The sequence below is a fragment of the Doryrhamphus excisus genome, linkage group LG9 (genome assembly GCF_037039965.1).
Source record: "Doryrhamphus excisus strain RoL-2023G ecotype Guam linkage group LG9, RoL_Dexc_Guam_v1.1, whole genome shotgun sequence".
In the NCBI taxonomy this organism is placed as follows: domain Eukaryota; kingdom Metazoa; phylum Chordata; class Actinopteri; order Syngnathiformes; family Syngnathidae; genus Doryrhamphus; species Doryrhamphus excisus.
The window spans coordinates 136,684-149,019 of NC_136365.1; the positions used below are offsets into that span (position 1 = coordinate 136,684).

Consider the following 12,336-nt stretch of genomic DNA (forward strand, 5'->3'; position numbering starts at 1 on the left):
ACAATAAATGTACTTTTACCTTCATCGAACACCTGATTGTGGCACCAAGATCAACACTTTCTGTTTTATTATGAATCATTTCTTGAAACCTCAAGTTTCGCTTCACTTTTGATCACGGCTGCAAAATAAGCCAAGATGGCGCCCGAGACGACAGAAGAGACAGAAAACGGGGCTACTGAGGTTTTACTGTACTTTAAAATTTGTTATAGTTTCTGTTTAATTTCCCCCAACAAGTAATTGATATAGTAACAGAATCGTTGCCAGGATAAGTATTTATGGGGAAAAAAGTGAAATATGTAAAAGAATTGGGATTTAGCTTCTCAGCAGCGTGTGCCATTGAGAGATGGTTCATGAGATTCTCTACCAAAACGTTAGGGGGCAGTGTTTCCCCGAGAGTGACAAAGCACACTTCTGCTTGATGAGTGGTTTAGCTTCCTGTCTAGTAGTAGTAGTAGTGGTAGTAGTGGTAGTAGTAGTAGTAGTAGTAGTAGTAGTAGTAGTAGTAGTAGTAGTAGTAGTAGTAGTGAAGGATGCCGACCGCAGCCACAATTTAAACAGATATCGGTGCGGAACGTGGCTCTGGTAAACAGAAATGACACATTCAATCCACCCCACAGGTTTTTTTAATTTATGTAAAAAATTATCCAGCTCTTAAATAATAACTCTTACAGCTCTTAAGAATAACCTTGTTAATTACAGAATCTACACGATGTCAACATTCAGCATCTTTTGTTTGCATGGTTAGCATTTTGTGTTAAAATAGCTGCTATCATCATGTCGTAAACCCTTTATTAGCATAATTACTTGTATTTACACGATTGAGTAATGTTCAGGCAAATTGGTGCAGTAGAATCAAAAGATTGGAGGGATTCTGCATGTTGTCCTAAATCAGCTGCTCCCGATTGCTCTCCTTTCCCAGGTGGAGTCCACGAGCCAAGACTCAAGCAGACATGGGTTCGTAGGTGTGGAAGTGGATCCCTTTGGCGCATGTTATCTTCATGACGGCACCATTTAGACTGGTGTCCGTGATCAACCTCATCATGCCTTCAGCTATGGATGACGGCCTGGATGTACAGTTGGGGACAATTAGAGACGTCAAACACACATACAACCATGTGACAAATAAGGGCATCCAACTAGCATGTAACGTGTCTACTGGTTCAGTCACGCTCACAGGAAACAACAAAACAAACAACAAAACATCCTTCTCAAAACTTCACTATTTTTGGGATTTGTATGTGAGACACGAACACACTTCTTTCTCTATTCTGTGCTTTCTAACGATATAAAAACAACAGATAAGGTACATTCATCATAACATGTAGTATTAACAGTATTTTGCTGGATTTTGGTCGCTTTGGTAATGGTTTTATTTCATTTCAACATGCATCAGATTCCAATTGAGTGCATCCCATAATCAGTTCCCAGTTCCACATGTCCAAAAGGAGTAGGAAGAAGCAAAGCTTATTAAATCCTAACCCTCCATCTGGTACTTTTACAATCACTAACTCTTACATTTGTTCACTTCCTGCTTTCCTAATATAGTTGAAGTTTTTTTTTTGTCACGTAACAAAGTACTGGGTGATATGAGCATCCAATGCCATAATGGGTACCATAGAGCGTGTCAATATAGTGATATATATAGCACATCATGACTGGTTCAAGACTCTTCATCCTTGTATTTAGCAAACATCAACTGCTTGTATTGTTTCTTGAATTGGCTCATCGTTGTGCATTGTTTGATTTCCTTACTCAATCCATTCCATAGTTTGATTCCACATACTGAAATGCTATGCTAACGCTAACGTAGTCCTAGCATAGAAGTGTTTCAAATGTACTTCTTCCCTGAGATCATATTTCTCCTCTCTTGTAGAGAAGTATTGGATGACATTTTTAGATATTTGCTTATTTTTAGCCTTATGCATTATTTTTGCATAAGATTGCTTTTTTATAGTTATAAAAGCAATCTTCACTGGCTAAATGTACTGCAAAAAAGGCCAGTAAGGATAATTCATAATGCCGCCTATGTACAGGGAACATACTAACTCCTTATTTGTAAAATGACAGATACTTCAACTTGCTGATATAGTTCATCTTCAAACAGCTAAAATAATGCATAAGGCTAAAAATAAGCAAATTAGCCCATATTTCCACACAATAAGTAAGATATGGTAGAACCAGAGAGCAATAAAGAGCTTTAAGCATTCCCGGAACTTCCTTCCTGATTTCAATTAGCAACATATAAATGAACTCCACCAACTAGCTTTGATGTTTCCAAACTCAAAAATAAAAATCGAGAAGTAGTGGCGGCAGTTCTACTATGTAGCCTTACCTTTTGATAGTGGTGCAGCTAGTGGTGTGGTGGGACACGGTGTCACTACGCCAGTAACGTAGTTCTTCAGTGTAACAATGCTAATAATGCTAATCATAACAGTTTCGCTGTAACTTGGTTAAGTCATCTTGTATTTGTATATTTTGCACCGCCCACCACTGTTGTTTTCTAACTGCTACAAAACTACTAGCCACGTCTTGGCTGGTTAACCGCCATACAAGTAAAAGGACGTGGAATTCCAAAAAGACAAAACAACATTCCTCCGAAAAGTCAACATAAACAACTTGACTGAAACAGGAATGTAAACAGAATAGCCTGCGTTGCTTCCCCACTCATTTCCTGATCTCCGTCTTAATTTAGTCCATCATTTAGTTTGTTTGAACACTTCCGTCATGAAACCAAAGGATTTACTTTGGGAGTGTGTTTAGATTTTGGACATTTTTGCAGCACCTCTTAGAAGAAGAATGATGAAGAATTTGAATGCGACCACAGGTGTATATTCATGGAGCAGAATGTCCGCCATGATGGTAAGCAAGAGAGCTGGGCGAGGTGCAAATAAAATAAAATAAACTTAGCCGCAATGCGCACACTTTGATGAAATGAATGAATGTTATTTGTTATATTGCTACGTGCTACGTCAATGAACCCAGGAAGGAAGTTCCATTAATGCTTAAAATGACTAAAATGCGGCTAAATGCTGTAAGCAGGGCTGTTGACAGCTTTGGCTGGCCCGGGACAAAATAATCTGAGTGCTTATAAAACCATAAAACCTTGTTGGAGGTGTTTTAATAACTGGCTTTCTCAGCTGAATAGGTGTGTCCCACTACGTGCATTAATGGTTAATTAACGTACATTCCGTTGAAATGTATGATAAATATGATTCCAATCACTTTTAACATTTTCTGAAGTAAAAATGACAGAATTTGCACATCTCCTGGTCAAATACAGGGCAGAAATACCCGGGGTATGTCCCGTCCACGCCAATGGAAGGTGGTATGAGTGAAAGGTGAGGATCAGCGAGTGCACTGAGTTGGATCATGACGCCTGCCAGTTTGGGTTTGTCAGCATGTGGGCAATAATATCGTGCTGCCGAAACATTCGTTATATACCAGGACTTCCTATAGTCTGTGTAATTACATCCTTGTTAAAATACACAAAAATGTCATATGGTAGTTGCTTGACGTTGACGTTCTCTTCCAATTTGGAACATTTGCCATAATAGTGACTGTGATTGAAGTATTAAATGAGAATCGGCTCCAGGAGCCTCCCCTTCTCTCTATTATTGATCTATTTATCTATTTCTATCATTCCTTGGGTCCACACCACACTAAGTTAAAACAAGGTTTCAAGATGATGAAACTCACTGTAAAACCCCAAACTTGCTCATGCTGCGTTTGAAATCATCCTTGAACTTGACAAACTTCCCCATATATTCCTCTTGTTCGACCGAATGCAGCAGAGGCGTATCGACAAAAGCTGGACACAGCACGTTGATTCTCACGCCGTAGTCGCTCTGAGAGGACGCATCCTGCAAAACACGACAGTGACCTCCCACCCCATAAAACACTCAAGTATGCGCTTTGGTTTGACACCAGTTCTTATGTTGCGTGTCGTGTCGTGTCTTACAGCCATCACCCTCGTGAAGCCAATCACGCCATGTTTGGTCGCTGTGTAGACCGGCTGGTGAGGCGAGTGCAGGAAGGCTGGGTTGGAAAGAATCAGAGATGGCAACATCACGTGAATCCCAGACTCATCATAACGAGGTGAGTGTTAAACCGTATGCAATGCAATATGGAAAAATTGAAGTACTTAAAGTATATAAATAAGTATTTCCAAGCATAAAAATGTCTAAATTCATAAAAATACAACTACAAGGCATTCAGAAAATGCATTCAAAATGGGATGTTGATCACCAGAACATCAGGCTTTTATTGCAGCTTTGAATAATCTCACGGCTGCACGGTGTCCAAGCGGTTAGCCACACAGCGAGGACACCCGAGTTAGATCCACCCTCGGCCATCTCTGTGTGGAGTTTGCATGTTCTCCCCGTGCATGCGTGGCTTTTCTCCGGGTACTCCGGTTTCCTCCCACATTCCAAAAACATGCTAGGTTAATTGGCCACTCCAAATTGTCCATAGGTATGAATGTGAGTGTGAATGGTTGTTTGTCTATATGTGATTGGCTGGCCACCAGTTCAGGGTGTACCCCGCCTCTCGCCCGAATACAGCTGGGATAGGCTCCAGCACCCCCGCGACCCTGGTGAGGATAAGCGGTAGAAAATGAATGAATGAATGATCTCATTATGTTCACTTCTACACAGATCCAATAATGTTTAAAAAAAGTTTTTATAGGACTGCTACATTTCTTCCCAATGATAAACATAATTGATAATTAATTACTAGTGGTTCATCACTCAATTTTTACATTTCCCAATGAAATGGCAGAACCCACTCTGAATACACTGCACCTCACAAACTGGGTGGCTCAGCGTGTCCAATTATATTAAACATGAATATCATGTTTAAAGATGACCGTGTGTGATGTAATTCATCTTGCTGACAGGACAATAAACTGCAGAGAAAAGTCCTAAGAAGGTTTGCACGTGTAACTCAGACTCTTCATTGCCAACGGCCATCAGGTCTCTTAAGAGAATTATTAACATGCCCTTTGGAACTCCAGCTAAAGGCCATCATAAGAACCAAAACACCCGACATCTTCCTATATTTCCCTTCAAACAACAGGAAAGCGTAAGTGGATGTCGCCTGTGACGACACTGATTGCTTCTGAATTATTTTGGACAAATCTTGGAAATAACATTTGTGCAAAGAATGTTTGCTATCATTTACAGCTGAATGATGATCTAACGTGCACCTTGATTGGGTAATTATAGCGTGTCACAACCTCTGTGTCGTATCTGGACTGAAGTAGAAAGTCAAAGAATGAAGTGGATGAACTAACCAATGAACTAAGTACACACGTTAACGTTGGAGCAACGTCCTGCTGGTCGTGCACCTGGGAAACGTCACCTTCAAATGACATCAGCGAGCCTCACACGTATGAACAAAATGCTGGGACTAACCTAACCAGAAAGGGTATTGTATTATTTTAGCCCCAAATACATTTTTACATGTAAAGTGATGTGTTTCTGATGACGGAATATTAGAGCCAGATTGAAAAAACAAATCGGAGAACAAATGAGTAAATAATTGTGTACATTTCTGACAATAAAGTCATACATTCAGGAGAAAAAAAGGAGCAAATTTACAAGAATAGTAGTACATTAACGACAAAGTCAATATTCTGAAAATAAAGTCGTACATTTACGAGAAAATGAGTCGTAATATTATGACGATAAAGTCAGAAATTTAGAAGAAAATAAGCCTTGAATTTACATGAAAATTTACATGAAAAAAGTTGTAGTAAATCCCGGCCAGCGTTGCTAGCTGTATGCTAGGGGCACATTTGAACTGGGCTGCACGGTGTTGGAGTGGTTAGCGCGCAAACCTCACAGCTAGGAGACCCGAGTTCAATTCCACCCTCGGCCATCTCTGTGTGGAGTTTGCATGTTCTCCCCGTGCATGCGTGGCTTTTCTCCGGGTACTCCGGTTTCCTCCCACATTCCAAAAACATGCTAGGTTAATTAGCCACTCCAAATTGTCCATAGGTATGAACGTGAGGATAAGCGGTAGAAAATGAATGAACGAATGAAAAGTTGTACTATTATTAGAATAAAGTCGTAACATTGAACTGTTGCCTGAGGTTTTTCTTGTAATCTGTGACATTTTTTCTTGTTTATTTATGACTTCATTCTCGAAATCTCCGATTTATTTATTATTATCAACTCATAGTTTCTTTTTTTTGTCTCTTTATTTTGAGTGTTTTTTTCGTACGAGCAAAAGTAGGCCCATTAAGATGGTTATTTATTAGCAATCTGCTGTTTTGCCATTTGTGTCTCGTTAAAGGTCAGTGATGTCATACTCGAAGTCAGCATGATGGCGCTCGGAGCACATCTGCTTCACAGCTGCTCCAGCTTGATGCTACGGCACGCTTGGTTTACATCTTCACTGAGTTATGGTCCGATGGAGATGACTGAGGAAAAGGGAGCCAAATGGGGTCATAAGGAAAGTGGGCCACATGGAACTTTCATAGACTGAATAAGTCAGCCTCTCGGAGGAAGACCTCCGTTGCTTCTTATGCTTACTCGTGGATCCCACGGATGCCTCGTGCATTTCTACATTTACATTTACTCTTAATCCTCTTACTTACTCTTCATTTACTCCATCCTCTTCCCTTTGATTGTGATTCTTAGATGAAGGCAGCAGGTGAGGCCATGACTAAGACCATTCAGGACAACAAACACCAGGATAGAGATAAGGAATGACACGACAGCGTTGTAGGTCACATGACTCGGAAAAGGGGTCATGCTTGTATAACAAGGCTTTGCGTTCTACTCTACAGGAACGGGAACTAGCAAGATGCTCATATCTGCTCATAGGGTGTCAGTGCTGGAAAAGATGATTGATGAAAACAAGCTTCAGGTTAATCCACCAAGAAATGAGAAATAAGAAATGTTGCAGCACAAGTTGTCACAGAAGATCATTTCATTCTTCTTCCTGTCACAACTTTACTGAGAAAGATTTTAAGACAGTTGACAAATAGCAAGAGTTTACATTTTGCATCGTTGGAGCTTCAAAATGCTTCGAGAAGAAATGCGAGGGAGACATTTTTTTTCATTGCAAGCAACCGTTACCCTTCAGGTGTTCAAGACCTAACCCTAACCCTAAAATACAGATGGACTCTGTAAAGAGTGTCTGCGCCATTCCAAAGTGGGAATGGTTGTTTGTCTATATGTGCCCTGGGATTGGCTGGCTGGCCACCGGGATAGGCTCCAGCACCCTCCGCGACCCTCGTGAGGATAAGCGGTAGAAAATGAATGAATGAATGAATGAATGAATGAATGAGCAAAGTCGTGTTATAGTTGTGTTGTAGTTAATATGTCAATCATTTTAGATGAATGAAGTGACATTGCATGAGACCTGATGATCTCTCATGGCACACCAACGTGCCGTAGCACAGTGGATGGAATGGATGTATCAGAGCGTGTAAGCGTTACCTGCCATGGATGACACGTTGATGATGGTACCGCCCTCTTTGCCGTGCTCTTTACTCATGTGTTCCAAGGCCAAGTAGGTCCCATTTATCACGGATGTCTGCAAAGAAAGGGACAATGTTGTGATGTTGACAGAATAGACAAACAAAAGGCAAGATGTCTGCCAGTAATTTCCTCACAGCACATATCAGGAAAACAAGCTAGAACATCAGATAGAGCATCCAGAAAAGCAGCGCTGATTATGTCTGCTGATGAGGAATTTCCGCCTCCAGATGTTGTCAAGGGCAATGGGAAATGAGCAAACCAGCCGTACCTCACTGCAGTCCATAGACTGGTTGAGGAAGAATCCCCATCTTTGACAAATAGAATGTTATGGCTGTTTGGGCTAAGCTAATTCCACAAATATTGCCATCAAACCTCAACTAATCTTCATCTCACCAGGTTCACTTGTATGGTCTTCTCCCAATTCTTTTCATTGTTGATTCCAGCATTGTTGATGACAATGTCCAGGCGACCGAACTTGTCCACGGTGCTCTGGAAGGCGTCTAAATCATAGAAACCAAAAGGCATCAGTGAATATAATGTTTCATATGGTGGACAAGGACTGTCAACACCAGAATGTACTGAAGGGGTGAAGACCGAAATGGCTCATGTGGCACCTTCCTGGGACCCAAACGTTCTAGTTTACTGTCCATGTCATGTATTGTGGCCTTGACGTAGAACAAAACCATATCAATGAATATTGTTATATTGGGATTCACTCCAAAATAATAACCCTACAGTTTTTGGATCAGTCTTTGCTATTTTGTAGAACCTGTTGGAAACTAGTCCTCTGACCATTTTTTTTTGTTCTTTCCTGGATTCCTGGATCCAGACAGTGATCCGGATCACAGCCAAAATGTTATCAGTTTTTCCATTGCCAACAATTCCTAAAAATGTCATTCATATCCATTCAGACATTTTCAAGTTATTTTGAAGACAAACAAAGAAACGCCGGCAACAACATAATCCCCGTGCTGGCAGGCGTAATAATTCCATTGTAATTATAATTACATTGTCTGATCTGAGCAGGTTAGCTCCACACCCAAGTTACCATGGGGACCTACCCCGCTAGGAAGTGAACCATCTTCATGGTACGGCATATTCAGACTTAACACCAAATCCTGTTTTACAGTACCGGCCTCTGAGATATGCATTGTTGGGGTTTCTGTTTACACGTTGGTGTTCAAACCGAATATGTTTTTCACAGTTTGAGCAGCATGCAAGACTGCGAGCAAACCAGCACTTGGATGCACAACAGCAGCAGAAGAAGAAGAAGAAGGGGAACGAGCGGCTGGGACGACACACAGCAGACAAGGTCCTGCAATGATAGTCGGCAAGCATCGTCACTGCACACAAAGAGCCGTTCTGCGTTTGTTTGACTAAAGTTGATATTATCCAATTGTATCTTGGCGTTGTTTAACATCCTCAAGCTATGAATATTCAGTGAAATATGATTTCCAGAGCGTGTGGTGTTCCCTGCCAACGAGCCACCATTGTGGTGTTTATCTCCACATGTGAACACACGGATCAGGTTACATCAACTGCTAATGAAACCTGAGGTGGTAAAACCTGCATCTGTTCATGCCGGCCGCATTCCACACTGAGACATCGCGCGATTACAACCAAACACACCTGACTTTAAGAATCACATCTGCTCTGATCGACAAACTCTTATGGAAGCAGGAACAGCATTCCGGGATCGTCAGCCGGATTTACTTTTGTCACACAGTGAAATCCCTTCCTCTTGTCTGCTGTGTCATCCATTCCCAAGTCCACATTAGCGTATGTTCAATCTGCAGTTAGCGCCATTGTCCAACCTACAGTGAAATGCAGGGAAACAAGCGGTCATGTGACTTCATACAAGACCAGACAAGCTTCCTGTTAACTGAACCCTGATTGTAGCTTGTCAGTGAGATACACGAGTGACCAGATTGTCATAAACTTTCAGCTAATGTCTCCACCCAGGAAAGCTTAGCGTGTCCTTGGTAGTACCGTATTGCTGTATTACTGTATTGCTGTATTACTGCATTACCGTAAATGTACCCTGTTGCTACTGGTGGGAATGTTGTTGTTTCACTGCAGCGAGACGAGAAATGAAGTCTCTTAAGTTTGCTGAAATCCTACGAGTGGTGATTATGTCCTTCCACGCGCCGTGTGTGAGTGTTACCTCGCAGGGAGTCTCCGTTGGACACATCACACGGAATGAAGGTGCTGCGGCCTTCTCCAAACTCAGCGTCCAGCTGTGTCTTGCACTCTTCACCACAGATCTTGTTCAGGTCCACCACAGCCACCTTTAGGACACAATAGCTTTTTAGGTTCACTGGAAAATAATAATACATAGTGCAACCTTTTTATCCAACCCGACCCCAAATTCCCATACGAGGACAACATGGACAACACATCTTATTCAGTTTACTAGCTCAAACAACAATAACAACAATAGTTCCTTGGTCAGTGATAGCTGGTGATCGAGACTCCAGTAAATGTGAGCGGTGGAGAGAAGCCAAAGTGGGCAAAACCAGTCGCACAGCAAATGAAAGTCAATCCAGTTGTGCAAGAGCCGCCTGTGTTAGCGCCGGGAATCCAACGTGCTGGAAAGGAGTAGCAAAACAGCAGCGGACTGACCTTGGCTGAGCTTTGCAGGAGGGACTGGACCACAGCTCTCCCAATGCCCTGAGCCCCTCCGGTCACCAGAGCCACCTTCCCATTGAGAGACATGCTCCACGACGCTTTGCCTCCTCTCCGTCGACCTTTGACTCGTGTGTTCCCCGCTCACCTATCTGACACACATTCAGGGGCTGGCTCCCTCTTCTGTGTGTTTTGGTTGGGTTGTCCTTCTCCTCCTTCTCCTCCTTCTGTCCCTCCCCCCTCCCACATTGGCTCCCTCTCTCACGCTGCTCGTCAGTCTGTCACAGTATTGTGTGTATGGGAGAACACGTCGAGTAGGTTAAGTAAACTGTTGGATCATAATTACAGGTTCAATCCCACGGTTGTACCTGCCCCCCCGGCGCCTCCTATTTCCTTGTCTCCTCCCCTTTCACTCTTCTTATTTGGGTTTTTGGCACACGGTCCCAATGCACCACAGAGTGTATACAAGGTTTTCCGTTTTGTACACATCCCAGAATGCCCGACTGCTTCCAGAATGTCCTTGGGGATCAAGGATCTAACGTATACTGGAATGCTTGGTGTGCTTTGGTGTATCGAGTGGACAGTGTGGGACACATACTACACTACACAACTACTACACACTACTACACTACACTACACAATAGACAGGAGGTGTAGGAGTGAACTGCAGTGTTTGCTAAACGTGGTTTTACCTCCAGGAACGATGGCTGAGGCATCTGCAGGGTAAACATCTCCAAATCCAAGGAGGACCACAAGTTAATGGCACACTGTTAGTTTAGTGAAGAATGAGGCCAGTCTGATCCAGTATGACCATACTGGACCCCTAGACTGGATATACTGGTTATTGCAGTTTTTAAATGAAGCTAATTCTAATAACTGGTTGGGCCATCCTTAGCAGCAACAACTGCAATCAAACATTTGCCATCAATTCTCTTACAGCCTTTTTAAGGTCAATAGGATCCAGTTCAGGACTTTGACTAGGACACTAGTCTGGGCCAAAGTCTTCATTTGGTTGTTTTTTTTCAGCCATTGAGACTTCCTGTTGTGTTTTGGAAGATTGTCCTGTTACAGAACCCAAGTTGGTTTCAGCAGACAGCAGAATTCATCTTTCCAGCATGGACATACCTCCACACCATCACGCTACCACCACCATATTTTACTGTTGGTATGGTGTTCTTCTTCTGAAATTACTTGTTACTTTTTACACACACCTTCCAAAAACTTCAACTTTTGTCTCTTCATCAAGAGGATTTGTGCTAAAACTGAGAGCCTTAATGTGGTTTTTGTTCAGCAATGGTTTTTCATCTTGGAACTCTACCATGCAGGCTGTTTCTGCCCAGCGTCTTTCTCACGGTGGAGTCATGGACACCGGCCTTAACTGAGGCAAGTGAGGCTTGCAGTTCTTTGGATGTTGTTGTGGTGTCTTTTGTGACCTCTTGGATGAGTTGTCGTTGTGCTCTTGGGGTCATTCTATTTGGCTGGCCCCTCCCGGGAAGGCTCACTACTGTTCCAGGTGAGGAGTGCTATATGAGGAGGTCCTCGTTTGTTCTCCCTTAGATGAATCTCATCTAATCCAAAAGTGTGGACTCTGACCCCTGTTGTGGTATACGGCACCAATAGGAGATTGTTGAAGTCTTGTGTAGTCCTGAAGTGGGTTGGACTTGTTAGTCCAGCTCATCCAGTTGCTCAGTTGGCTGAGTTTTGCAGTCAGGCGGGTGAATGATTGTGGAAAGCGGCTTATGGACTGATTCCACCAGGAGTTTCACTTCAGCTGTTTGGTGACATCTAGGACGGTTTTGGTCGTTCAGTCTGAAACTGAACAAGCTGAAATAAAATGCTTTTGTTCATGGTCCTGATAACCCCTAGCTTGTGTTTGAGGGTTTATTAGAACCTCTGTGGACAGACCAGAGAAAATCCCTCCCACCGACGACAGAAGGAACAGACCCATATCAGGAAGGCTCCTTCTAACTGTGGGTATTCTAGGTCTAGGCCTTCTAACTGGTCCTTTGTCAAATCTGCCAGGAGAAGACGGACCGTTCCACCCGAACCTGGAATCCCCAAAAGAAAATCCCCAAAAGTCTACAGATATCGGAGTGTTTGTGTTGGTATTCTGCTACTGTAACAATCGACAGATGAAACATCATTTGGGCGATATTATGTTTTGACAGTGCCCTCTGTCTGTGGTGACCCTTTTGTGACTTCCCACACACTTCCTGTTTTACAT

The 12,336-nt window shown here is 42.6% G+C and overlaps 1 protein-coding gene across 2 annotated transcripts; it reads right to left on the bottom strand.

The window, feature by feature from the left end:
* Positions 1–607: 607 nt before the first annotated feature.
* On the bottom strand, positions 608–10,347 carry hpgd (15-hydroxyprostaglandin dehydrogenase). 2 transcript variants are annotated; one of them, XR_013628076.1, is made up of 7 exons: positions 10,110–10,347; positions 9,652–9,775; positions 7,881–7,987; positions 7,446–7,542; positions 3,959–4,035; positions 3,697–3,880; positions 608–1,064 (listed from the first exon to the last, which is right to left on the bottom strand). XR_013628076.1 is itself a non-coding variant. In XM_058091661.2 (7 exons), the coding sequence occupies exons 1-7, from the start codon at positions 10,200–10,202 to the stop codon at positions 941–943; spliced, it is 786 nt and encodes a 261-aa protein (XP_057947644.1). In that variant the 5' UTR covers positions 10,203–10,335; the 3' UTR covers positions 608–940. The 2 variants fall into 2 exon arrangements, 1 of the variants encoding a protein (XP_057947644.1); XM_058091661.2 differs by having other exon boundaries at positions 3,697–3,860; positions 10,110–10,335.
* Between the last annotated feature and the right edge of the window lie 1,989 nt (positions 10,348–12,336).

Bases quoted from the DNA above. Each gene is read 5' to 3' on its own strand.
- hpgd (XM_058091661.2), bottom strand. From the start codon at position 10,202: ATGTCTCTCAATGGGAAGGTGGCTCTGGTGACCGGAGGGGCTCAGGGC. The intron at 7,988-9,651 runs GTAACACTCACA...TCTATGATTTAG, and splicing joins CAACGGAGACTCCCTGCGAG to ACGCCTTCCAGAGCACCGTG. The intron at 4,036-7,445 runs GTAACGCTTACA...TTTCCAACCCAG, and splicing joins CAACGTGTCATCCATGGCAG to CCTTCCTGCACTCGCCTCAC.